This window comes from Symsagittifera roscoffensis, chromosome 9 (genome assembly GCF_963678635.1).
Source record: "Symsagittifera roscoffensis chromosome 9, txSymRosc1.1, whole genome shotgun sequence".
NCBI lineage: Eukaryota > Metazoa > Xenacoelomorpha > Acoela > Convolutidae > Symsagittifera > Symsagittifera roscoffensis.
Window position 1 is genome coordinate 29,611,975 of NC_087070.1, and position 27,988 is coordinate 29,639,962.

Genomic DNA, 27,988 nt, shown 5'->3' on the forward strand with positions numbered 1-27,988 from the left:
TAGAGCTTTAGTGTACCCATCTTTAGCAAGGAATCTTTAGCTTCAGATTTCCTGATGACAACTCAATGCGTAATTCGGATCATTTTAACTATCTTGCCTTTCTGCAAGAGGGGAGCCAATTCTTCGAAAGGCTTGGATGAAAACTACTGAGATATCCCTCACCAAAAGGAATGCAACAAAACGCATTTTGAGGAGAAACACAAAGCCTATCGTATCAGCATATGCGCAGTTCCATTCCGTTACAAGTTGGAAATTCGTTACGAGGTACTACAAGGGGGATTAACAAGGTCCCGTAATTCATCTTTTCATTGCTGCATCCGCTTTTAGTTAACGAACTTAGCGAAACGGAATTTCTTTGGTTTTTGATAATACCACTTGTCTTTTTGATTTAGAGTTAACTTGTACTTTTCACAGACTCATGGTAGGTGAGGCTTTCATTGCTCTGATCGACGAATGGATTTATGTTTTTTTTTCATTCAATAGTTGATATGTTTAAGACAAAGGTGCTTTCTGTCAATCAAGAGGACTGGCTATCATGACGAACCTCAAATTTAGTTTTTGTAGAGCCTTAAAAACTTTTCAATTTCTTTACCTGGCCTTAAATTGCAAAATGAATTCTTTATATTCTTAACATGCTCAAATACAGAGAGCCTACTGACGAGCGTTAACTTTGAGATCGCCACATGGTGACTTTGATCCCCTGCTATGAAAATTAAAGTCTGCCAGGATAACATCTCACTCGAGTTCTATCTTCAGGTCTACCACAGTCTGATGGATTTTGGCTGCAATGATGGTTCAGATGCAAAATTATGGCTTTGTGTTGCAAAACAGTTTCGTTTAACAAAAATACTGTCTGAAAAAGAGTAGTGACTTTTGCACTTTCGATAATCGATAGTGAAGTTGACCTTTCTTTTAACGAAAGAAGAAACTGAACTTGAAAAAAAAATCAAAGTAACATTACGAGGCCAAACTGGGCATTCTGTGCATTGTAAGCGGATTCCGCAACAGGCCATAATCAGATTTGTCGCGGATTCCGACAATTTGCTACTTTTCTCTGATCTTCTTCGCTGTTTTGGATTCCATAAACAAAAACCTAAAACACTGTACCGTTCAAATTCGCTCCAAAAATAGGCGAATTTGCGGAATCCACAACCGTACTGCGGAATTCAGAACAGTTTGTGGAATCCACACAAATAAGGAGACATTTGTATAGTTAAGTTGAGCTGTTGCGGATTCCGCAACAGTAAGCGTAATCTGCAACGTGTACGTGGATTCCGCAAGTTGAAAGTGGAATCCGCATTTTGTTTATGGATTCTGTTTACATATACGTATACGTGTAGTATAGCGTTTAAAATTATATCTTTTAACTACTGGTCAAGAGGAAAAAATAATCTCAATTACTACATTGAGCAACTACCAGTTGAAACGTTTGGTCTCAGTTCCTGTCAACCCAACTTCGATCTCAAATCCTGTCAACTTCGATCCCAAATACTGACCTACTGAATTTCGATCCCAAATACTGACCTACCGATCCCAGATACTGACCTAATTCGATGTGAACTTTGATCCCAAATACTGATGCAATCCCAAATACTGACCTAGTTCGGCGAGATGCTGTGCGTTGTGTTTCCAAACACTTTCAACCCATGGACTTCAAATATTTACTTTATTCGGCGTTACGCTTCCAAAATCAGTATTTGGGATTGACGCAATCCCAAATACTGACCTAATTTGGCGATATAATGTGTGAAGTGTTTCCATACAATCTCAACCCAATGACTACAAAGATTGAATTTATTCGACGTTATGCTTCCAAAATCAAAATTTGGCTTTGACGCAATCCCAAATACTGACCTAAGTTGGCGATATGCTGAGTGTTGTATTTCCATACTCTCTCAATCCAATGACTCCAAAAATTGAATTTATTCGACGTTATGAATTTATTCGACGTTTCCAAAATAATAAAAGCTGACATCCACCGATTTAGTTAACATATGTTTTAAGATTTGTTTGTGGATTCCGCTGACAAGGATTAAGTCCTTGCCTTTAAATTCCGCATTGCTATAGATAAGAATTCCAGCTCTAGCTTTCAATTGTTTATGCAAGTTCAGTAATAAACAAAACTCTGAATCCACTTACAGTTTGCGGAATCCGCTGACATTTGCGGATTCCGCTTAAAAATTCTGCGGATTCCACTTAGTTGCGGAATCCAGAACAACTAGCTATATTCTCTTGTTGCGGAATCCGCGGTACAACAAATAGGCCGACAAAATTTACGTTACAGGTATTTGTACGCGGAATCCACGGAAGTGTTGTAAGTGGAATCCACTGACATTTTGGAACATTTTAAAGGTTTGTCTATGGAATCCAGGAACATACAGACACAAAATTGTGCGCCTATCCAGTGCACAGTTTTGCCTCGTAATGAAAACTGCGAAAAAGCAAATTTCAGCGTGAACAAACTTGAATCTTTCTTGAAAAAATCATAACGACCTATTTAAGAGCCTTCAATGCGTTAATCGGCTGTTAGTTAAGCTGTACGCGTTCAATTCAAACCATCTAATGGCAATGGAAAAGTCACCTAACTACATTTTCCACCCATTTCTTAAAAAACAAACTTGGAGAATCGCAGAGCCCATGGTACTCTTCTTAATCATATGCACAGAGATTCAGAGTTTCACAATCGTGCGATTATCATTTTAGGAATTTGGTAACACTCGCAAAAACTTTTATGATATGTATAGATTTGTTTATAAATAAGTCAGGAAATCCGGAATTTTTCAAATAAAGGAAACCAACAACTATGTTCAAGCACTAAATTTTCAGACGAAAAAGTACTCGAAAACTTTTAATTTAGTTTATCAATTATGCTTCCGGAAAGTTAATTTCAACTAACTTATGGCAATCTGCGGCAAATAAACTTCGGTAAAAAAATTCAGTGGCTCAAGCAAAACAAGAGAGGGCATCGGATCCGATGATTTTTAGTTTTTATTTATTTTAGTCAAGGGTAATGTTTTTATTTACACAAAATTCAGAAAGATGACTCACTTGTAGCCAATTAGTTTCAGATCTTGTGAAAAACGGCCCACTGCGGCCACTGAACTGAAAAGCAAAATGAATTAATAAAAACGCTTAGGTTACAATACAAACACAAAGGTAGAAGAGATAAGTCAGTTTGTAGATCATTAATAACAACTATTGCAACTCGAAAATACACCAATCAGTTAGTCCGATCATTGGGGACTTCCTTCCTGTTTCCTCGATCCTTCCAATTCGACTTCCAATTCAGCAGTGCTACCTCATGTGAAGCCTCCGTAGTTTGTCACTCGTCCTCCGCGTCCTAAAAGCAAAGAATTCAATCAACTTCATTGTTTCGGACAAACCAATTTGGTTTCAAATTTAAACCGACAGTTGCAAAAAACTCCAATGAACAAGTGAACAAAAAATTTAGATTAAAAATTTCAACTTTCGATTTCGAAGAAAAAAGCTATCGTCTGGTAGGTAATTGAAACTATTTAAAAGACAATTTCTTTATAAAAAAATAGCCAATAGAAAGTTCGGCACAGGCGAGAACAAGCGAGGAAAAAGCAAAAAATAGGCAAAACAAAGTGAAACAAGGACAAGATTAAAAATTCACCTTGAGGAAACTTTTTTGTGGAGCCTATGAGTATCACTTTCTCACATCTGCTTCACGACTCCTTGTAACTTTACTAACACTAGCCACCAACAAAGCAGTTACAGATTCTATCAAATTGCCAATGCTATGCAGCAAAAATTCGACCAAAAAAATTGAAACTAATTCAATGTTCCGGATTTGAATCTCTGACCTGTCAATTAGGAGTCTCACCTCCTCGCATCTGCGCCACCATCGCCATGAAATAAACTAGCGGTCAAGCTAATGCTGGTTCCACATGTTTTATTTTTTTTTAATCATAATGTACTGCTACAGAAATGAGTTATTTTCAAAATTTTAAAAAATGGACTTTACGCAAAACCCTAAAACTTTATGCTTAAGTAGAGGATTGGTCACTTATTTAAAGGATAAAACTACTACTCACTCTTTCAATTGAAGTCTTTATCTCAGATTTGGCTGGTTGGGTTTCAAAAAACTGAAAAAGATTCTAAAAAACTATAAAATTCAAATTTTTAATTTTTCCTCAATACATAAACTTTTCTCTATTACGGAAAAGCCTCTTATGCGGAAAAAACTTATTCGCCCTTTTTTAGATTGAACCCTTAAAATCAGATTCAGCTATTAGTTTTCGAGAATAGTGATAACAAACGGTAAACATTTGAAAAAAAATTCTGAAATTTCCGAATTCCATATCAACTTTTCTGCAAAAAACTTAAGACGGTTCACGCAGGGAAATGTAAGCACCATGCTGAAAGAAATATCAACCTCAGAATCAGTAGGTTGGTTTTTGAAAAAAAAAAAGGTTTCAAAAAACGGACAAAATTTCACAAATTAGACATTTTCTAAGGCCCTTTATTTTTTCAAAACGCACGGCATGGCTGCTTGCGCAATGAAGATTCGCATACCTGAGGGTAGTTTTTGAGACTAAGTTACCCGAATTAAACTGAAAAATCTAACCAAAATGTCAAAAATGGGCTTGTTTGAGACCATAACTATTCTCTACCATATTAAAGGAATAGCCGTGATTTGTTCTTATGAAAGGGATAAACCCGATGATTTTTTCTTTTGATCGAAACTCTCTGTTTAGATTTGTGTAAAAACCATATGAGAAAATGAAAAAATTAGGAAAAATTCGAAACACTCAAAATTCCTCTACAAAAAATTTCGAAGGCCGTAGAACGCGGGCCAAAAAAGAGACGAAAGGGGCGAAAATATGCAGGCACATAGAAGAGCAGCCGGTTTTTCCATTGGTACCTTTTTGAGAATTAGTGCAGTAGTTTTCAAAGAAATTTTGAAAAAATTTCTACGAAAAAAGCTAAAATTTTCCAAAGCGTCGCAAAAATAACCAAAAATTCATACATTTTCATAATAACTGTTTCAAAATCAAAGCAGCAACATATGCTATTAAATTGCCTATGCTTAAATATGATTTAATAGCAATATACCAAAACTGGCACCAAATGAGCACTTTTATTTGCGACTTAGGTTGGAAAAAACTCTTCGTAATAATATACTACGCTCCGAATGTTTAAAAAGATTCAATCACGTTTTTTCGTTGTGTGTGCTTTGTTGTAATTGGAGAGCAAGCCAAAATTGGTTATTTCGGTTCATTGCATATCATTGAAAACGGTTCATTAAATATCAATTTGATTTCAGCGCACAATATTTGGATTCAAAATACCAAAACTGAATGAGAAAAGATAGGTAGGCAACTGACCTGGCGGAGGGTATTCTCCGCCTCTGGGTGGCATGGGAGGTCGTGCTCTCCTCATCGGCCCGCCTCCACCACTCATCCCCATCCCACCACACGCATCATATACCTCCACGTATCGATGTCCTGAAATGAAAATAAAACATGAAGTATTGAACAATCCAGTCAAGATTAGCCATGCTAAAGTTTTTCATTATTTTGAGCAATTTTATTTTTCATAAGCTACTTAACTTTTGGTTAATTAAAAAATCATTATTTCGTCTGGCCAACATGCTAGCTGGTTTATCTACCAGCAAAAATAACAGCGGAAACTGGGAAAACACAGGATTGCCTGGCAGTTGTAAATAATTCAATCCATTTTCCAGCTCACTTGGCGTGAAGGGAAAGTCCATGAAACACACTCTACATAGAGTCCTTTATTCGCGAAAGGATGACCGGTTTGCAGCTTAGGCATAATTATTTACTGCCAGAAAAATCTTACAACAACACTGTTGCCGCCCATTGGTAGTCTATAAGACTATGAAAAGAATGATATCTATATTCGTACTTATGTTCTGTTTGTTCAGTTTGATCGCACCCTCTAAGTCCTTGGGGGATGCGAGGGACACAAACACATCCTGCACTTTGCCACCCTTGTCTCTACACATCTCCACCCCAGTCACTTTGAGGCTGCCAAAAAACTAAAAACAACTCAACACATTAATTTTTAATCAAAGTTTTAGTCAATTATTTCAGTGAATTAAATGTTTTTGTTCGATCACTCTTCGAAGAGTGGGAGGAACTCTGAATTCGGCTCAATTTTTTCCAGCCAATTTTGACTGCCTCACAGAAATCTTGTAAAAAGTCATGTGTGGTATCACATAACAAAGCCAACTGAGGAAGTATAAAAGGAAAAGAGTACTAAACGCAAGTATACAGAAAAAAACACTGACTTTGTGAAAAAAACTCAACTTTCGAATTTCAAAGAAAAAATGAATGCCCTTTAAACTCATTGAATTTGTAGAACAGTTTAGGATAGGCACTTTTTTGATAACATTAAACCAACTTGAGAAAACTGGATCAATAGGTAAAGGTTTTATTCCGCTGGAAATAAACAAATTAAATTCCACTTTCGAAACTAGAAATCGTTCACGCTTTTTGGCGCCATTTTTTCACGATCGTATTTGGAGAAGTGCATACATACCCATGTGCATTGATAAATAAATTAGTATGCATGAATGCAAACCTTTAGTTATTAGAGCAAACCTCATCTTTCGAACTTCAAAGAAAAAAATAAATGCCCTTTAGCTCTTTGAATTTTTAGAACAATTTATAATTGACACTTTTCTGTTAACCTTAACACACATTGAGAAAACTGGAGCAATAGATAAAAATTTTATTCCGCTGAAAATCTAAATATTAACACTTTCGAAACTAGAAATCGTTCACGTTTTTTTTCGCGCCATTTCCTTGTTCGTATTTGGAGAGAGCTATTTACGTGACTTTCAGCAGATCAATTTCAATTAGGCTCAAAAATTGCATTTATTCCTAAGTGCCTTCATAAATGTATTAATAAATATCTCAATAGGTACTAGATAGCTCAATAGGTACTTGAGACAGGTTTATAATCACAGTTTGAATAATATGAAATCATAAAAGAGATTTGAAACGCCAAAATTTACAACATCAGAGCTCAAAAACTACAATCAAAGTGAAAATAGAATCTATAAAACTGAGGCATATAAGACGACTTTTTTCTAAAAAAAAGATATTGCGTACAATATTAAGGTGTTGCGGAGAACAGTTTTTGCTATTCAGATACAAGTCTAGAGCACCAACCCTAGTAACTTGCTTTCCTCGATAAGACTATGGTCACCCAAACGCTTTTCAAATTTCGACTTTTTTTGCAAAAATTTTTCTTGATACTCATATGAAATAAACCCATTGCTTAATTGATCCGGAAAAAAAACAACTAATTCCAGCACATTTGAAAAATATTTAACAAGCAAAACTGCATATCGTAGTCTTAACTTCACAATCAGTTCAACTAGCCATATTTCCTAAATAGGTCATCGTTTGAAAACCGTGCAGCAGTTATTTTGTCCTATGACTGTGGGTGCCAAAAATCAAGCCGAATCATAAAACTAATTACTTCGAGTAAAAAAAACTCAAATCAAACATCGTACAACTAAAAAAAAAGGTCTCACAAGACGTGAGCTGGTGTTTTTTTATAATACTTTTATGCTATCCTCATCATTCGTAGCTTTAAAAAAAATTAAGTTTTCGATTATTCCAAATAACACATTGTTCTCAGAACTTAGGACATTTTACCGAGTAAATCTCTGCGTTTGTGACATCAAACGGAGTTCCTCTCAGCTGTACTCTGAACTCTGCAATTGGGGGAGGATAGAAGGGTCTGGGGCCACCAAACGGAGGCGGAGGGGGAGGAGGATACCACTCATCGTCTAAAACAACATACATAGTGATAGCTTGAACACTTGAACGTTGCACAAGAACGAGATAATTTTTTTTACCTTCATAGTTGTAGACTTCAACGTAGCGTCGACCTGAAACAACCAAATCAATATACTTTAATCTCAAAATTTGATAGAAAGAATGGTGGAAATAAAAATTATTGTCATATTATCAAAGAAAACGATGTTGCGATTAGCTAGAAATTAAACTTTATGGAAAACACGTCCAAAATGACGGTCAATATTTAACCAAATATGAAAAAGCGAGATGTTCGAATAACAGAGTTTGAGCTGATTTGATTTTGAAACACAGAGGTGAAGCGGAGAGATACAATACAAACAAATAACATAAGATGAAAAAAAATGAAAAACGTTGAAAAAAACAATGTCTCGATAAAAAAGCTCTCTGGGCAAACTTGCCAAGCAAGATAATTGATTATTAAGTTAGCAACGGAACAAAACGTACGAAGCCGCCAACTTTTGAGCAGACACCAGTTGAGCCGAAATGGATCTGTAAAACGAAAACTTTATCAAGTTTTAAGTCTACCCTGAAAATTCACTTCATGAACAACACTTGCAACTACAATGAAACTTGCTTGCAGCAAAGAGAAATCTGTGATGTTGCGCCTGAGCCGAAAAAACTTGAGCAGGCAAACGAATGTCCCATAATGAATCTTTCACCGGAAAATCAATTTCTTACATACTGGAAAAAAAAACAAGGCTCGTCCGAGACTCGAAAACAAGACCGTAGGTAACTAAGGCGACCGCATTACTTCCAGTTCAAAAGGGAAGGAAACTGGAAGTTGTTAAAGTTCAATCATACAGCAAGTTCAATTTCTTACAGATTTGTAAAAGTTCTTTACGGGTAAAAGTCTTGCGTAAAGATTGATTGCTTACCTAAGTTCTGCTTGTGGCGACTAAGTGCCAGCTGGTGGTCTCTCTCGTTGCCAAACTCCACCACACAGTCCGTTATTCTGCCATTGTTGTCCCGCACAAACTCCAGAAACAGCACTTCGGCCGGGTGGAAGAACTAAATAGGAAAAACAAGCTCACACCCTTCAAGATTCCTCGTACGCTTTTCACATGAAAAATACAAACACACAATTAAGCTAAGCTCATAACGTAGCAATACAAAATTTTAATTGAATTGACTGAATCCCATTTGAATTATCTCCCAGCATTCCACTGTTATTTTGTTGAGCGAGCTCTTTTTTGCGACTTAAGGCCGCCCGTTTTTTAACGTCTAGAATTTTAACTACATTGTTGAGGTACCACTTCTGCAGCCATATTGGTGAGGCTGTGGTAGAACTGAAGCTAGAGGTCAAGTGATATCTCGTCCTCACACACTATCATTGCCATGGCATGAAATCGAATACACTACACGATCTGAACATCTCAAAGTGAACGCCGCCTTACCTCTGTGCGAAGTGCGTGGATTGTGTTGTGTAAGTATTCGAAACAGATGTCAAAAATTCCCACAAACCTGTACGATATCGTGTCTCGTTGATTCATATGGCAGTCCTTGCATCTTCACCTTGAACCCTGGGCCAGGCGGCGGTCCATAGCCTGGGGAAAAAATTACCTTCACATCGCGATAATTAAACTTTCAAGCGCGATCAAACTGATCAACAAGTAGACAGATCAAAATAACGTCAGTCTCTTTATTTGCTCAAACGATTGAAATAAACTGACATGTGAACAAAGATAGCCGACAGACAGTTGGAAAAAAGTCAATGAACGCAAATAAACAGAAAAACTTCAACATTCGGATTTGAAAGAAAAAATAGATGCCCTTAAAGCTCATTAAATTTCTAGAACAATTCATGATGAAAACTTTTTTGTTAAAATTAACCCAATTTGAGAAAACTGGATCAATAAGTCAATTTTTTTTATTTCGCTAGGAAATCTGAAAATTAAACTGCGAAAAAGAAAATTTGAGTCTAAACAAATCTCAGAACTTTTCCTAAAAAACCAAAAAAAACAGCAGCACCTATATAAGAGTCTGACTTACTTTCATCGACTCTTGAAGGTTTTATAAAAAAAACACTTCAAATATTCTGCAAAAAAATTTTCTTCATTTTTTGTGTGCTTTTAATTTTTACTTTCTTTCTAAGCGATTGTATAATTATCGAATCACACCCGCACTGAAGCGACGCTCATCGACTCTGTCATACCGGAGGGTATGATGTTCTAATACTTGAATCCGAATGGATCGATAAACCTTTAATTCTAAGTCGGAGCGAAAGAAACGACTAGTTGACAGATAACATTTATTCAACTCTCTTTTCTTATTGCAGTTAGAGTTCGTTCTCTCTGTCTACCAAGGTCAAGTGACCAGCCATCTAGGCGTTAAACATAAGATTGTTAATAATATAAATAACATATATAAGGATAGTTTGTCGATCCAGACCGGATGACTTTCCCCCTTGACAACAAAAATTTATAAACTATTGTTTTGTAAATTGAGTTTTTAAAGTCCCCTTAGGACTGATAGATTGAGTTTTATAGTCCCGGTAGGACTCTTTTGGCATTACTTTTCAGGTTGTGTATTCTGCTTGGCAGTTTCTTCTCCCTGGCTCTCGTGTTCCTCCTCGTCATCATTCTGGTCGTCATCCACTCCACCTTCTGGGCAAATTTTTGTGTTGATAAATAAAATATCGTTATTCGTGTCGGTTGGCTCATCTTCATTTGGCGGCGAAATTAAATCTACAACTTCAGTTTGATTGATCTTGCTTTTCGGACTAATTGCTTCTATTAGTTTCATGCATGACTTGAATTGGGGAGTTGTTTCAGTAAAGCCCATTTCCTGAATGAGAGATTTTAGGCTGGGACAAGCGTTTTCTTGTCTAGCCGGTGGTGAGTCGATTTGAAATCTAATTGATTGTTTTGTTTCTTCGTTTTGCTTATCTTCGATCGCGTTATTAGGCACCGGGTTTCCAAAAGCATGAGAAAGCGCCGATTGGCGGTTTCGTGTTGACTTTCTCAATGGTTCCGGTGCATTCGTTGGAGGAGTTTGTTTTTTGTTTTGCCGCTTTGGTGATGGGGCAATGTCTTCAGAGGAATCCGATGATTGATCGTCCTCTTCATGTTTGTCAGAGCTTGGTGTTGCTGTTTCGTTGGCCTGCGGAGTCCCAACCGGAATTTCTGCTTGGAGACTCATCCCACTTGTTTGTAATCTCCTTGCGGGTCGCCCGCCGGTCCGTTTCCCCGTTGCTTTTGTTTTTCTTTTTGCCGGACTATTGAATTTTCCTTGTACGTGCATTCTTACCTTTTGAGTCAATTTCTTCGGGAGGCCAGTTTTTTCGTCTTCCTTGAACATCGGGTGTTGGGGAGCGGTAGGATTCTCGATGTCTAAAAAACGTAGGCAAGGTCCTGATCTCCGTGCGGATTTATAAGCAACGTAATCACTGAGGCGAGACGGTCTGCATGGTCCGTATATTAAAGGGTTCGGTACAAAAGCAACACCACTGTTTCTTAATAATCTTGGTTGTTTTCCGAATGTTTGAACCCAAGCAGTGTGTGGGGTATATGTAAGTATTTTCCCGTCTATGGTTATATATTTCTGTTCGAACGTTCTCGGATCCTTTACCTTGGTCGCTATTCTTATTGTTTTTCGTGCTACCTGATCTATCCGTTTTTTCGTGTTTTTGTCTACCGTTGTTTGTAATCCCTTATACCTTACGTTCAACTTATTTTTGACTATTTCTATAGCTTTAGATTTTGCACCTGTGTCTTTCTGTTGTGTTGTTACGTCCGAGTTTGTCAAATCCCGAGGCATTTGTGGCTTTTGGTCTCGTTTGTTGATGGATACTTCATCTTCCGACCATCGTTGTAAGTCATGCATTACCTCAGCGGGTAGGGGCGGCTTGGTAAGGTTCTTGCGATCTAAACATGCATGTTTTGCATTTTCCCAATTCAAATCGTTAGGTGAACTATTAGTTGCTAAGTTTGATAAAGGTGTGTTTGGTTTACGTCCCATGTGGGCCTCAAATGGGGAAATTTTTGTTACGCTATGCGGTGTAATTCTGAGTGTTTTGATAATTTCTGCTACATCTGAAGCAAGTTTGTACGGTGTATTTGTTTTGTCTATTCTCATAACCGCTAATCTACGTTTTAAAGTTTGTATCATTCTCTCGACGACACCTATTGCTCTATGATCATCCACCGGTGAAAATAGCAGCTTAATATTGTTTGTATGACAGAAGAGCTGAAATTTTTTAGCTCTAAATGTTTGTGCTTGATCACACCTTATCCTGCGGGGTACCCCGTTGTTTGAAATGTATCGTTGCATAAATTTAATAGCAATATCTGCTGTTGTGTTTGTTACAACTTTTGCAGTTGGGAATTTTGACCACTTATTTATTGCGACTAAAATAAATGCCTCTTTATTTAGTTCATCCGAAAGGGGTCCTGCAAAATCTAGTTGTACTTCCTCATTTGGTTCACATACTGGTTCCATTTGGAACGAAAGTTTTTTCCTTGATGATTGGTTTTAAATTTTTACCTTAACGTTTGTAGATCTGCAAACTTTTGCAAAATGACCTCGTTTGGCACATTTTGAACAAATCTTATCCTTCGCCGGTTAATATTGCAGGTGATTCTGATTGTATTGATTTCCGCACTTATAGCATTGTTTTGAACTGTTTGTATTGCTATTTCTGTCTTGTCCTCTTGTGTTTTGGGATCCGCGTGGATATGGTCGACCACGGAAACTGCCTCTACCTCTTTGTGAGTTCTGATTATTTGTCGAATTATATCGACCACCCCGATTAATGATATTATGTGTGGGTTCTTGTTTTGGTGTAGTTTGTCCATCGAATGGGTTTATTTTCATAGTTCGACTATGTTCAATTCCTTTTTCTTTTCGAATTGCGTACTCGTATGCGTCTTGTGTTTGTGCTAACAATTCTTCTGCAGTTTTTTCATTGTGCATGTGTGCTGTAAACATGTCTCTAACCCATTCGTCTTCTCTGACTCCGCAATCGGCCCATGATGGCAATTCGACAGAATCTGCATGAAATTGTTCCAGACTTTCCGTTTTCTTTTGTTTACGGCAAATAAAAAATTGTATCGCTCGAACGCTACAATTCTATTGTAACGAAGATATCCTCCAATGTTGTCATAAATTCTTGCGTGGTTTCATTGTGTAAGACTAGGTTAGGTCGTTTTTGCTGAATTTGTCTGTGGCCTTCAGCCCCCAAACAGAGAAAAAGGTAGCTTCGGACCCGTGCGTCTGCTTCGTCCCATCTGTATGAGTTACATAAAACCCCTTTCTCCCGGGCTTTTCTCGTTTTTCTTGATTGCGCACCTCACGGTTTTTCCTTTGTGCGTCAGTTTCGCCCTGTATTTCAATTTCATATACAGGCTCAACAGGGTCTGTGAGTGATGGTTTTGGTCGTAGTAGATTCCGAATTTTTATCTCATCTTTTGCAAATACGGCCATCTCCATTATGGCTGCCCACTTTGTCCATTCGAGTGGTGGTTCGGCCGATGCTCTCTCCCAAAATGGATTGATATTCAGTGGTTTTTTGGAATATCCTGCTGACTGCGCGATGTCATACCGGAGGGTATGATGTTCTAATACTTGAATCCGAATGGATTGATAAACCTTTAATTCTAAGTCGGAGCGAAAGAAACGACTAGTTGACAGATAACATTTATTCAACTCTCTTTTCTTATTGCAGTTAGAGTTCGTTCTCTCTGTCTACCAAGGTCAAGTAACCAGCCATCTAGGCGTTAAACATAAGACTGTTAATAATATAAATAACATACATATAAGGATAGTTTGTCGATCCAGACCGGATGACAGACTCTTAAACAAACAATTCCAGAAAAAAAACGAATTAGTGTCAGAAATTATTAAATGACTGTTCATTTTTGGGCTACATCAATCCTATTAAATCTCATGAATAACATGCACTAACCATTCAGCCGTGCACACTAATACACAAGCAGCAGAAATAAACCAAATACAATGCTAATGCTGCAAAAGTGCCACGATGAGCATTTTTTATTTGCAACTTGTGTTACAAAAAAGTTAAATTCGTGATAGACACAGCGCTAAATTAGCGATGAAAAATCAGTTAGCATGAATCAGCCGAAACGTAGGAGCGAAGCAGAGTACCGCTACACTTGCTAGACAGACATCATATTACATAGAATCAGTACTTCAACAGAAGCAATACTTTACACGGAAGCAAAGTTACAATTTGCAGACAACAGGAGGAAAAAAGAACGGCAGCTTAAGATTGCAAGAAGCAAAAATAAGAATTAAACTGCATTTAAATAGAAACATTTCGAGGCCTACGGGATTTGAAACTGTGACACACAGATGTAGAGTCTAACGTTTTGCCAACTGCACCATATGACCATATGTCCTGGCTATTTTCGAAGCACCAGCCATCAAAAAGCGGATAAAATGCATGAGCAGTAGACAGATAGTTTTGTTCCTTTTGCTGGTGGTAAATTTATACAAAGGCGAGGTGGAGCTTCGCACCACTTGCGATAGAATCGGGAAAAAATAGACAAAACTTGATGTCTGAAAAAAATAAAACTTTGAACTACCGAAAAAACTTGATGCATCAAAATGAATGCCAAGACAAGGGATTATGAAACTAGCATCGGAAGAAAGCTTACGGAGCAGTAAAAAAAGCCGAAAGTACCTGAGCAGAAATCGTTTCAGCCGTAATAAACATGAAAACTAATTTTAAAAAATGTTCAATATAAAAATAATAAATTGTTTCCTAACGATATCTAGTTACAAAGTTATTTACAAAAAAAATTATAAATACAAATTAGAATCGTTTGGGAGAGCACCATTAAGCCAACACGGCCCGTTTTCAGGTGTCTCATTAAGCGGAGAACAAAAAAAGTAGTTAAATTCTTCGATCCAATGCAATGGACCTTCTCAAAATTTATTGAACGTAAAACCTCTTTATCGCACCTATGTTCCGAATCGATCCCAGGGATTAAGATTCACACGTCTTTATCTGCGCCAAGGTCGCTGGACAATATTCAACACAGATGCGAAGATTATGGGCTCTTTTTCCTTTTCCCCACCTGCAAACTTTTACATGTAAATTTGTTGACTACATTGTCCGATTGTTATGAATCTTTACATACAGACTAATAAGGCCACGACAAACATATTTGGTCTTCATAGTTAACCTCGTAAAACCACTCGTTAAACTAATATATTGAAGCTTGTGTGAGGTGGGGGGAAGGAAAAAGAGCCAGGTTCTGCTTTGCAAACATTAGCGAGAACACGACAAAAAGCAGCACTATAAAGTGCAATAAAAAAATTGAAATTAGCCTCGAATTAGTAAAAATTTGGCTTGGCATTGGATTCAATCTTCCAACCTAGAGAATATGAATCTCATGCACTAACCATTCAGCCGTGCACACTAATACACAAGCAGCAGAAATAAACCAAATACAATGCTAATGCTGCAAAAGTGCCACGAAATGAGCATTTTTTATTTGCAACTTGTGTTACAAAAAAGTTAAATTCGTGATAGACACAGCGCTAAATTAGCGATGAAAAATCAGTTAAAATGAATCAGCCGAAACGCAGGAGCGAAGCAGAGTACCGCTACACTTGCTAGACAGACATCATATTACATAGAATCAATACTTCAACAGAAGCAATACTTAACACGGAAGCAAAGTTACAATTTGCAGACAACAGGAGGAAAAAAGAACGACAGCTTAAGATTGCAAGAAGCAAAAATAAGAATTAAACTGCATTTAAATAGAAACATTTCGAGGCCTACGGGATTTGAAACTGTGACACAGATGTAGAGTCTAACGTTTTGCCAACTGCACCATATGACCATATGTCCTGGCTATTTTCGAAGCACCAGCCATCAAAAAGCGGATAAAATGCATGAGCAGTAGACAGATAGTTTTGTTCCTTTTGCTGGTCGTAAATTTATACAGAGGCGAGGTGGAGCTTCGCACCACTTGCGATACAATCGGGAAAAATAGACAAAATTTGATGTCTGAAAAAATAAAACTTTGAGCTACCGAAAAAACTTGATGCATCAAAATGAATGCCAAGACAAGGGATTATGAAACTAGCATCGGAAGAAAACTTACCGAGCAGTAAAAAAAGCCGAAAGTACCTGAGCAGAAATCGTTTCAGCCGTAAAAAACATGAAAACTAATTTTAAAAAATGTTCAATATAAAAATAATAAATTGTTTCCTAACGATATCTAGTTACAAAGTTATTTACAAAAAAATTATAAATACAAATTAGAATCGTTTGGGAGAGCACCATTAAGCCAACACGGCCCGTTTTCAGGTGTCTCATTAAGCGGAGAACAAAAAAAGTAGTTAAATTCTTCGATCCAATGCAATGGACCTTCTCAAAATTTATTGAACGTAAAACCTCTTTATTCGCACCTTTATCCAATTCACGCACTTCCTCTGGACATTTTTCATAAGTTTCAGATCTTCAATATTCGGGCATTGAAGGGACTCCCGTATAGCATGGCAAAATCTATCTTTGATTAGCTTCAAGTTTGTGTCTGGTTTTGATGATGATTTCGGCGAGCTTCTTTTTAATATTATAAGAACATCAAGTGCTTTACTTATTGCAGACCTTATATGAATGTTCGAATTAAGGTAGGGAGATATATGAAACCACAGATCTTTTCGTATGTTCTTTTTCTCTATTGTTTTATCGGAAAAGAAAAGGTTTTTTGAGTATGACAGAAATGTGCAAGCATTTCTTCACATTCAGAAGTAGCTTTTGTTCATCGCTCGGGTTCTTTACTCGAGAAGGTCGATTTGAAAACTGAATCTTGATTTATCTATTGAAACAAATTTAGCATCGTCTGCATGCAACAGCGAAAAACAATTCTTGCAAGAATCTGAAAGGTCACGATCGATTTTTCCATCAAATTTTTGTTAAATCTTACAAAATATTTGGCTTGCCAATTTCAATATGCTCTTCGCACAACTTATGTACAAATTGGAAAAAGGTAATTTGATCCGCTGGCCTTATTCGCCAATAGCTGAAATTAGCTCCGGCAAAGTGTCATAAACAAAAATGGGCTGTGGATTGGGCTCTGAGTTGTTAGGTTCAAAAAAAGATGATTCATGAAATATTGATGAAAAGTATCTTGAATAGTTCGCATTGTGATTAGTGATATTTCGCAATTTCATCTTTGAAATGAACCGAAGCAGGAACCAATTTTGTCTTGCAACAACAATAAAATTTGAAAGGACAATCCGTTAATCTAGTGTCGTCTAGTTTCTCAGATTTGTCTTCATTTTTACTTCATTTTAAATCATGCAGTTTTTTAACCTTGCTCAGGTTTTTTCAACATTTGTTTCTGACTGTTTAATTTCTTTAGCATTTTAGAAGTCTCCGTTGTAATCCAGAGAGATAGTTTAGAGCGATATTCAGAACGTCGGGGTGTATGTTTGAGAACTATCTTCTTCAGCCATATTTACAATTGCTCAATCGAACATCAACATTACTCCAGCTTATTCCACAAAAAGGATGGTTCTCGATGTCTCCTGATATGCTTTTCATGTCTGCTTTTCAATAGCTGAGGGCTGTTGAAACTTTTCTTTGCTGATAATCTGTAAAAAAAAATCGACAGGTTCGTTTTGAGCTAAATTGCATCATGATTTGATAGTTCGCAAATGTCTTTTCTCGTCGAATAAGATTTCTGTGTAAGATTTGTGAACATCAAATCCAGTATGTTTCGTGATATCCATCAGCTGTTGCATATCATTTTCTGTTAAGTAGACCGAATAGTTTTGGAGTATCAGAATTGTTGGATGTATATACTTACCAGTCGCCATCCATTCAGTTAAAATCTCGGTAAATTAGTGTTGTGTTGGAGTTTTTGATTCTAATAAAGTAAAGAGAAGGCTTTGGTGAGTTGTAAAAACAGACAGCTAAGATATTGTTTTCTTATATTCATATGAACATGCCAAAGTTGCCCCTGGAATGGTCATTTTTTGTGATACTTCTTCCACTATAAAGAATTTTTTAAAAGCACTGAGATATCCACCGAGTTTTGAGACAAACAAATTGCTCTCCGATATGATCTGTATATTGTGAAAGTTGGGAGGCAAAGCTCTGTCCTAGAAAACAGGTTATATTCTGTTTTTTTTTTCAGCATGAAAGTCAAGGGAATCAGTGTTCAAAAGATTTGCCAGTTTTATGCCTTTTTTCGGTTAATGATGCTGCGAATGTTTTGCGCGTGACTCTCTTTTTCTCGGATAAAAGTCTACTCACAGTTGGTAAAGCTTCCATCACGGATTCTCAGATCTCATTAATTTACCCTTTCAAGTAGTGGACGTCGTTTCAATAAAGCGTTGTTTTCCATTTTGCTTCTGCCTTTGTAATCTCTCTGCTTAAGAAGACTGGTGAATTAAAATCTTTTAAGCGTGTAGCTGAGGCTAGGACAATTCTTTTTCCATTGGTTTGGTATTTTTAATATGCTCGTTCTGATGTTTTTCTGTTGTCGTAGTCCAGTTGTAATCAGATCACTTATCTCCGTGTCAACTCCGATATGATCAAGCATTTCTCTGTCTCGTGGGGCTTAGTTGTCTGATTCCAGGATCTTTGGTCTGATCTGCCAGACTTTGTTCTTGAACTGGGGGTTGTTTCTTTGTTCTTGATTGTCTGATTTCATGAGTTATTGATTAATTTCATGACGCTTTTTGTATTGCCCTAATTGTCCAATTTTTGTTTTGAGTTTGATTAAACACATTTGTGTCACAGCAGTAATGCATTCTTGTCCTGTTCGATGATTTCCCACGATTACAGTGCTGCTTAGTTTAATGCAAACTACAGTAAGGCACAAGTCGCGTTCACAGGATATGAAGTGGAACTTCTGTTCATTGCGTTTTACAGGAAGATTCAGTTGATGAAGTCATGCAATTTCTTTTACCAATAGAAGTTAATTTTGCATTTCGTTTGAAACTCCGAGTCGAAGACTCAATAATTATGTCAAATTGAAGCTGCCGAGAGAGTTTGATGTATTTTATTGGTTAAAGATACACCAGATTGTAACCTTGCTGATTGTCAATTTCTGGTTGTCCTCTTTGTTTTGCCATTTTTCTGCTCTTAGAAATTTTCTGCTCGTTAGGAATATCGTGCCACGGAAGACGGAACTACGTTTTTTTATGGAGGGCACATGGTGTAATTAAAAAATATTTTTGATGGATTTTTCAGCGGCAGTTTCAACTAAATCCAGGCTCACTAACAAGTTCGTATTTTCTTCACGCCTAAAGAATTCATATCGTAATAAAAACAAACAACTTGCGCCAACAATATGTTTCATTTAACGAAAAAGCTAAGTAATATCAGAGAAACGAACAAAAACATAAGAAAAAAGAAAGCAAGGAACTACGGCGTCTGTAGGATGAAGCCGACAATCTCGTGAGATTTCCTTAACCGCAAATGATTTCGTGTAAATGTAACAGAATAAGACAAACAGGAGGTCACTAACTGCTACCCCTCGTCCGGTGTTTAATAAACTATCACAATAATTCATACATTTTGTTCCTTCGATAGAACCGAAAAACTCCGATAGATTTGTGAAGGTAAATTTCGAGAAAAGTCAAATAGTTACTTTCGAGGGCCAGATACTTATGATTAAAAAAAAATTGTGCGTAGCCGATTATGCAGTTGAGCTTCCAACAAACCGTTATTTCGATTGAACCCATAATCCAGGAATTGGGAGAGTAGTTTTCGAGCAAGTTTCGAACAACAACAACAAAAAAAGACTTTTCCGTGAGTGATGTAAAAGTTTTGCAACAAAAGAAAAAATTTCGAAATCGTTCAAAAAAAACGAGACATTTGGATTTAAAGTTAGCAATGGAACAAAACATAAGAGCGGAAACAAAGACAAAAACCTTTTGACACAAAGGCGAAGCTGCGCTTCGCAAACACTAGCGTAAACAGGACAAAAATGCAGCTTATAAGAAGAAATGAAAAAATAAGCATCGAAGTAGTTAAAACTTAGAACCTGCTACCTCGAGAATTGGAGTCTCACGCCATATCCTCTCGGCCAAGAACAATTAACAACCGGCAAACATAAGTCACAAATAAAGCAGCTTTATATGCTAACAAATTGCCAATGCCATGCAGCAAAAGTGGCACCAAATACAAATAGACACAATTTTGCAAGTAATAGCTTGGAATATAACAAACTGAAGGCATCCACCATAATCTTGCTTGCAATAGATTGGAAAACCACATTATGTATAAATTATGAGTTTCAAAAACTACGAGATGTAACGAGCTAGAAAGTTTCTGAAATTGAGTTTTTATTATTCTTTTGTTTGAAACAAATAGCTTTTTTCGGTTCATTTGATGAATTTAAAATGCATCAACTGTGTTGACGTATTAATATTCGAATTTCAAAGCATATGCTATCAAAAAGCCATAAAGGTGCCCTAAACGTGACACCAAAATTTGCCACCTCTTAGGTTAGAAAAAAAGAATAGTCGTAGTATAACACTAACGCTCACTAAAGTTCGCTAGTGTAAAACGAAACCAATTCTGCCCGAAAAAAATGATTACCCCCTGAAACTACCATGATCAACATTTGCAATCACCGTGATAATTACTTACAGCACAATAAAACCCGTGATGTAGCACCTATGTTCATCAGAGTACAAAAAAGTACCGAAAAGAATTCAATTTCATTCATACTGAAAGGAACAAGGTCCTGTCACGACTCTAACCCCAGACATTGGGATACAAACGCAAGTAGCTTTTGTTTGGATATTGTTTAGGGGAAAAAACTCTAGCAACCGATTACAAGACACTTGCTCTCGCCAGTGTGAAGAAATGAGCATCGAAATGACAAATTTCAAAAACGGATTTTTAAACTTGCGGCTGTCATAAAAACGAGCGACAAAAAATTCTGACAGACAAAACTGTGCGCTTACAACGTATAGCTCAGAGACTATTTGATCCATGCGGGAAAGTGGCAGTGACTTCTTTGCTGAATAAAACGTGAAAACAAGATTTGGGCCAATAAGACAAACACTTTCATACGTGCGCAAAATAGAAAATATCACTCACCCATTGAAAAAAGCTGTACAAAGCAAATCCGGTTTTAGCATACCATACAGCAAACTCAGCCAATTTTACTTCGACTTGGAGATTGGGAGGCTAAAAATTCAAATATTTTTTTTATCTATGCACTCATTAAATGGGACCCAAAAGAACAGCTCTATGTTTTCATAACCAGTTAACTACAATCAACTGTATACAACAGACCGTAGCAAAATCGTCAAAGAACTCACGAAAACCGAAAAAAGATAGATTTTTGCGCAATCTAAAATTTTCGAACTTCGAAGGAAATTTATCGAGCTCTATGAAATTCAAAAATCTTTCATGATTGACATTTTTTCATTCTGCTGGAAAATCTGAAAACTTCAAAACTATATTCAAAATACAAGTAAATCACAATTTTTCCCACATTTGCACTTGTGTTATTTGAGAGTAAAATTTAACTTCATTTAGCTTAAAAGTTGAATTGAACTGAAACAGCAACTAAAAACTACAAACAAAAAAAATAAATATTGAGCTTTTTTCGCGTTTAAATTTTCCTGGAAGAAAAACAACCTCGTCCATTGACATTTAAAAGGATATTTCTTTAACCAAAATTTTACACAAGGTAAATACAGTTTCGCAAACACGAGCGAGAAAGCGGCAAAGATTCAAGAGCTTTAAAATGCGCAAAAACACCAACTTTGCATGTAATAATTTGGAATGTAACACAGAGGCAAAGCGGAGCTTCGCACCACTTGCGATACACCACAAAGATAAAAACATAAGTCGAAGAGAAATTCGAATGTTGAAAAAAACTAGGTAAACCAATTAAAACAATTAGGTCTCGATTAAAACAACTAGGTACCCAGCTAAAGCTGGCGATACGTGTTTGATGTTAAATGAATTTGCTACACTGATGCGACACCGAAAACGTGACTCCAAAAGTTGATCTTTGCCCAAAAGCCTAGATGTTTCTCTAATAAAATGAAGGAGAAGAGAGAAAACATTGATATAATCATTTTTCAAAGAGAGATAACATTCCTCTTACAAAAAATTAAGAAATCGCCGCTTCTGCGGGAGCAATTATCCCAGCCGGTTCTTCCAATTGAACTTTTCATCTGAGATTTGATTCGGTAAATATTAAGAAAATTCAAAAAAATTCGAAAAAAAGGTCAAAAGTTCTAAAAAACGGTAAAAAGACTTTCAAAATGCATACCTCTTTTTCAGCACAAATCAGGTTGTGGCAGCTCAAGCAGCAAATATTTCCAAAATGAGTTTGTCGATTGAACACAACCTGAAAATCGGCACGGTAGTTTTCGCGTTAAGTCGAAAAGTTTGCAAAAAATTGTAAAAGTTTCAAAACTCCGACTCGTTGTTGAAAGCCATAACTTTTCCCAGCGAGAAAAGTCCACAAAAAATCAACAAATCAAAAATTTGACCTTTCTGAGAATCATAGCTTTTTGTGTGAAAAAATAGTGCGCAGCCACTTATGCAGAAGGAATACACGCTAACTGTAATTTCGATTGAATCCAAAAGCTCAGACTTGCAAGCGTAGTTCTCGAGAAAAGTCGATAACTTAAAAAAAAACGGTCATAAAAATCAAAACTTTATTTTGTCCGAGAGCCAAAACTTTTGGTATCAGAAAAATTCGGGCGTTTTCGCATAAGCAAATGAGTTTCCTACAACCCATTTTTAGAATTGAACCCCTCAGATATGGCAGGGTAGTTTTCAAGAATATTCAAGTTTAAAAAACGGCCAAAAATCAAAAATTTGACTTTCCCAAGGCAATAACTTTTTTTGTACAAAACTTTGTAAGTGCCCAATGAAACAGCACAGCTTCCTCCCACTACCTATTATCTCCAATGAACCCACAATATCATATATGAGAGGCTTGTTTTCGCGATAAGTCAAAATGATTCACAAAACGATCAAAAATCAAATATTTGACTATTCCGAGGGCCATAAATTATGTGTACAAAAAAAAAACTTGGGCGTAGCCGTTCAATGAAACCAAAATTTAGGAGCAGTAGTTTTCGAGGAAACGAAAAAAAAGGTCAAATAGTCCCCCACAGACTTTTCGAAGGCTGTAGACAGAGGGGTTAAGTGAAAAGAGACTATAAGTGAGTATTCGGGCACACAAGGGATTAGGCGGTCTTTCAATTGATCCCCCTTTTGTGAAAATCAGAAGAAGTTTTTGAGCTAAACTAAAAATTTTCTAATATATTGGAAAATAATTTTCTATAACGAAAAACAAAGAAACTTCAACAAACCTATTGGTAAACAAACAAAAAAAATAGAAGTGCAGAGAGGAGTGTTAAAATTGTGTTTCGCTTGAAGCGACCCAAAATTAGGTCCTTAAGTTGATAAAAAGTAGGCCGAAATAATTTGGGACTAATTTTTTTTAGCGAAACAACAAAAAACAGAAGGAAATATGAAGTCGGGGTAAGTAAAATTACAAACTGTAGGAGTAAATCAAATACTGAAAGTAAGATTAGAGAAAAATGCGCGCAGCAAAATAAACGATTCCAAGAAATGACAACTAAGCCTTCAACACATAAGCAGACAAACAATTGACCGAAAAATTTCTTAAGCGAAAAAAAAGAAAATATACGAAGTCAAGGTTTGTAGAATTACATATTGCAGGAATAAATGAAATTAAAAAAGCAACTATATTAAAACTGCCTTCAGCAAAAAATTCTAAGATGTGACAACTAAGCCGACTAAACATAAGCAAACAACTCCAGCCGGCAAGTTTTTTTAAAACGGAATATTTCCAGTCTAAAAACAAGCCCTGCTCAAATTCGAACCCAGGACCTTTAATGTACCAGGCGTAGTAGCTACCTCTTGACTATGTGTGCTGGAGACGCTTAGAAAATTGAATTCATTATGAAACAAGGCACCAATTGATTATGTTAATCAAGTTGTTGACCCGAAAAAAAACTATATTCCGGTTTGATACCGCTTGCTTATCGCAAGCGTAGTAAGCTAAAGGCAAGCACAATAACTTTGCATGGAACAAATTTGTACGAATTAAACCAAATTGCGTATAAAATATGCATTTCAAAAATCTCGCTAAGTGATTTGTTAGAACATTTCGGAAATTGGATTTAAATTAATATACAGTTGTATAAAAAGTTTGTTTTCCGGTTCAATTGATGAATTAAAAAAAAGCATCATCTGTGTTAGCTTATTACTAATCAAAAATCATATCAAACACTTATCTTTATGACTCTTTTTCCTTTTCCTCCACCTGCAACTTTTTACAAGTTTATTTATTGTTCACATTGTCCGATTGTTATAAAAACTGACACGCAGATTAATTAGGCAGGTTATGACAAGCATATTTGGTCTTCATAACTAAAGTGTGAAACCACTAGTTGCACCAAAAAAATTGATTCTCGTGTACGGTGGTGGGGAAGAAACCACTTTTACTTGCGACTGAGTTTGGAAAAAAGTTGCATCGTACGACGCTACGTTGCTGTAACGACTGAAGATGTCTAAATTATACATATATAAAGAAAAATAGGGAGCTTAGAAGTCTGAAAAACAGAAACAAAAGATGATTGAGCCGTTTGAAATGGATACCACACAAGAAACCAGTAGAGAAGGAAGTTCTGCTCAAAAATTGGACAATTTCTTAAATAAAGAAAGTAGTAGTAGTTTAGACTTTGGATCATCTGATCCAGTGCTCGCGCCTGTCACTTCACAGCTGAGCTGCCTTTCTGAAGTGGGTTCCTATGTCCGCATTTGCACATGAAATTTTTGGTTGGTACGTAGATGACATCATACGTACCTCGAAACGCGGGGAAATTGAGGAAATTGTAAGACAAGCCAATACTCTTCATCCCTGCTTGAAGTTCACTATTGAGTTAGAGTGTGATGGGAAACTACCTTTTCTGGACATGTTACTGCATCGTGACAAGTGCAGAGTAGAAAAGCCGTAGCGTACCAAACCAACGGACACGGTTTTTGTTCATGTCTTTTCGTGCTTGTGCTCCGAATGAATACCAGCGCAATATTATTGAAGGCACCGTACCCGCCTACACAACACCACTCCTAGTTGGACAGCCTTTCACGACGGCCTCAGTAAGGCTTAGAAATCTTGGGAGAAGAACCAGCAACCGCCGGCTTTTTACGAGCCTATAGTGGAATCTACTGTCAACAAGATCTTGACAACTTGTGCTCCTGAACATAGAAATGATTCCGATAGCAGTCGGACTGAAAGACCTGTCTTGATGCTGCAAGATAGGGGACAATTTTCTGACAAAATAGCAAAAAGAGTCCGCCAGACCATCGGCGCCTCAGTCATTTTCATGACAAAAAAATTGAAAAACGCGCTGCCCTCCCTCAAGTCTCCGGTCAATGGACTGCTTCGTAGTAATGTTGTGTACCAGTTTACACGTCCTGGATGTGATTCCAGCTGTGGGCCAGACGGCACGACATCTCACAACAAGAATCGAAGAACACAAACAACAGAGCGGCAGGGTTGGTATCCATCTGAGAGAGTGCGGAGCAGAGGTCAAAAGCATACAATCGAAGATCATAGACTTTTTCAGCAACAATTCCAAGCTGCTGACGCTTGAGGTCATCTACATCGCCAGGCTGCGTCCCGTTCTCAAGGCAAAAGAAGATTACCGGCAACGCGATCTGACCTTGCGGTCGTGATTGACGTCCGTTTCTTTGTTCCAGTTTATCTGGCGAGACAAATTGTATTGATTTTTATAATTTCCTATATTTTTCTCATGATTACGACTTACTGTTTGCGTTGTCTTCAAACTTATTGATTTTTAGAAATGCTGATGATGTCTTACGACGGAAACGTTTCATTTTAATAAAGTACATTGATTATCTTTATTCATCGCCCATTTCAGAATAGCTTCGTTAATAAAAATTTATTGATTTCGCTCATTGATATGTTTGTCTGTTTTGTGATTATGCTTAAAAGATAAGAAAATCTTAACCAGAAGTTTTCGTCTGCATTTTTGAGCGTGTTTCTTTGGTAGAACTATACATGCGTGTTGTCTAGTTATTGTAGCTGTTTCTGTTTTTGCTCTTATAGGTAGGTCAATGATGTTAATTTCCTATAAGAAAAGAGAGTAATAGGAGATCATGCGTTCCAAAATACATAGAAAGAGGTATAATTTTCCGCTTTTCCAGTCTGGACTGGTAATTTTTCAAGTAGCCGAGCCGATTTAAAAAATTGCAATTACGTTTTTGAAAATAAAATGAATTCTAAGAAAATCGACAAAACCATAATTTATTTCAAACATTAGCAGTTTAATTGTCAAAATTTTTAGGAGGCGTGGCAACGATAAAATCTTACTTCGTAATCCTACTGAAAAAAAATTTAAAAACTAAAACTAAAAAAGTAAAAATGTAAAAAGTAAAAACAGAAAAATATGGGAAAAGTAAAACCTAACAAAATATGCTACCTTTTATGACAGATTAAAAAAAACCTCACTTAATCTGATGTTGCTTTGACTACTTGAATTTGCAGGAACTTTTATACAAATTCGAAGTCTTCAATGGGCATTTTGACAGCAATACATAGGTTAATAACAGATACGTGGACGGTTACATGAGTAACTAACCATGTGGAGGTGGCCCATATGGTCCTGGTCCTCCAGGGTACATGTGGGGAGGGGGAGGTCTGCCTCGCATTCCGTACATAGGTGGCTGGCCGTACAAGTCTATATCATGACTGTACATTGCTGGATATGAATCCAGAGGCTCATCTGGGTAAATGATAGATTCCATCTCTGATTTAGTGCTGCGGAATACTTCAATCCATCTGCAAAAACGATCGCGCAAATCATAGACCAATTGAATGTTATATTCATTGGGAAAAAAATCAACCACGTTGTCCAAATTTTTACTCACCAAAAGGGGCTCCTAAAAATTCGCGGAAACTCCCTAACCTTTTCCGAAAACAACTTCGCCACCACCCTCTCTGAATTTTAGCAGTTAACTCCCTTTCAACTACCTTGAGCCGATATTTTGCTTGTTTTTGGCTAAGGCTTTTTCCATGGAACTATCGTCAGCCATTTCAACGAACGCCTCCCCGTTGCAAGTGCCGCGCCCCATCTTGTCGGGAACGAAGTGGATCCCATCGCCTGCCCCCTTCAATTCACACCCTAACCACAAGAAAAGCCTTCAGTACCCCCATCACAAACAATCTAACGAATGATAAATGCTTTTGAGAACACAACTAAAACACACCCTGCAGAAAATCCTGAATCTCTTCTCGTCTCACATGGAACGGCAACCCCCGTAGTTTCAGAATATTTTCCTTTTTTGCTTCCCCAACATGCTCCAGAACTCTTTTCAACTCTTCGATCTTTGCTGGGTAAACTGCCAAAATCAAAAAGTAAGACCCCCACTATCATAGGATGATAAAGTACAACATACCTAAAAATTTACTCACCTTCGACGTAACGTTTTCCTATGGTATTTTTGTTTTTGGCAATTGCTGCTACCTCTTCTTCCCTGGTATACAATTCCAAATAAATTTCTCCGGAAAATCTTCCATTCGTTTCAACTCTATGAATTTGCTCACGCGTTCTCAGCACAATTTCCGCTAAAACAACAAAAAGAGGCTTCTAATGATATACGTATGAGTCTTCTGATATCAAGCGACATCTGGAAATTAATAATGTTCAATGAGTGAATGCACTACATTCCGAAAGTCTGAAACGCTTACGTTCAAAGAATTCGGCAATCTCATCGTCAGTAACAGACCATGGTAACCCTCGTGCTCTGATAACAAACTGCCTTCCTCCTCCAAGCTCCGTGCTCGTCTCACTCGCTGGTTCTCCGACTGCAAGATTTGAACTCGGAGCAGGCGCATAACCCGACAAGTAATCAGTTTTGGTATCACTGTACTGGGACGTTGTACCTCCATACATCGAAGGATAAGCAGTACTGGCTGCATACGAATCCATCTAAAAAACAGTCAAGGACAATCGGAAGGTCAAAATTGTCCAAAAATATTAAGAAAAAAACCAGTCAGAAGAATTTGGGACAGACATTCAAAAAAGTTAGTTTTACCTAAATCAGTTCAGCCAACTGAAATTTTTCTACAATCTGTGCAGCAGCTACAACAAAGGCTGTAAGAAGACAGTCGCCAGCAACAGCCAAAGGAAACCATGTCCGAAGTTCA

At 37.1% G+C, this 27,988-nt stretch overlaps 1 protein-coding gene across 1 annotated transcript; it reads right to left on the reverse strand.

Annotated features, from left to right (window-relative positions):
* Nucleotides 1-3,103: 3,103 nt before the first annotated feature.
* On the reverse strand, nt 3,104-27,767 carry LOC134854123 (heterogeneous nuclear ribonucleoprotein F-like). The gene is made up of 12 exons (XM_063870243.1): nt 27,530-27,767; nt 27,254-27,406; nt 27,049-27,180; nt 26,813-26,963; nt 26,421-26,620; nt 9,282-9,364; nt 8,696-8,828; nt 7,859-7,891; nt 7,656-7,789; nt 5,893-6,025; nt 5,352-5,471; nt 3,104-3,340 (listed from the first exon to the last, which is right to left on the reverse strand). Exons 1-12 carry the CDS (start codon nt 27,732-27,734, stop codon nt 3,300-3,302), a joined length of 1,518 nt encoding a protein of 505 aa, XP_063726313.1. The 5' UTR covers nt 27,735-27,767; the 3' UTR covers nt 3,104-3,299.
* Between the last annotated feature and the right edge of the window lie 221 nt (nt 27,768-27,988).

What these genes read in the sequence shown, in the direction of transcription:
- LOC134854123 (XM_063870243.1), bottom strand. Translation starts at nt 27,734, where the DNA reads ATGTATGGAGGTACAACGTCCCAGTACAGTGATACCAAAACTGATTAC. An exon ending in CAAACGCAGAGATTTACTCG is followed by an intron (nt 6,026 to 7,655) that starts GTAAAATGTCCT and finishes AGTTGTTTTTAG; the next exon opens with TTTTTTGGCAGCCTCAAAGT. An exon ending in CGGAGAATACCCTCCGCCAG is followed by an intron (nt 3,341 to 5,351) that starts GTCAGTTGCCTA and finishes CTTTGCTTTTAG; the next exon opens with GACGCGGAGGACGAGTGACA.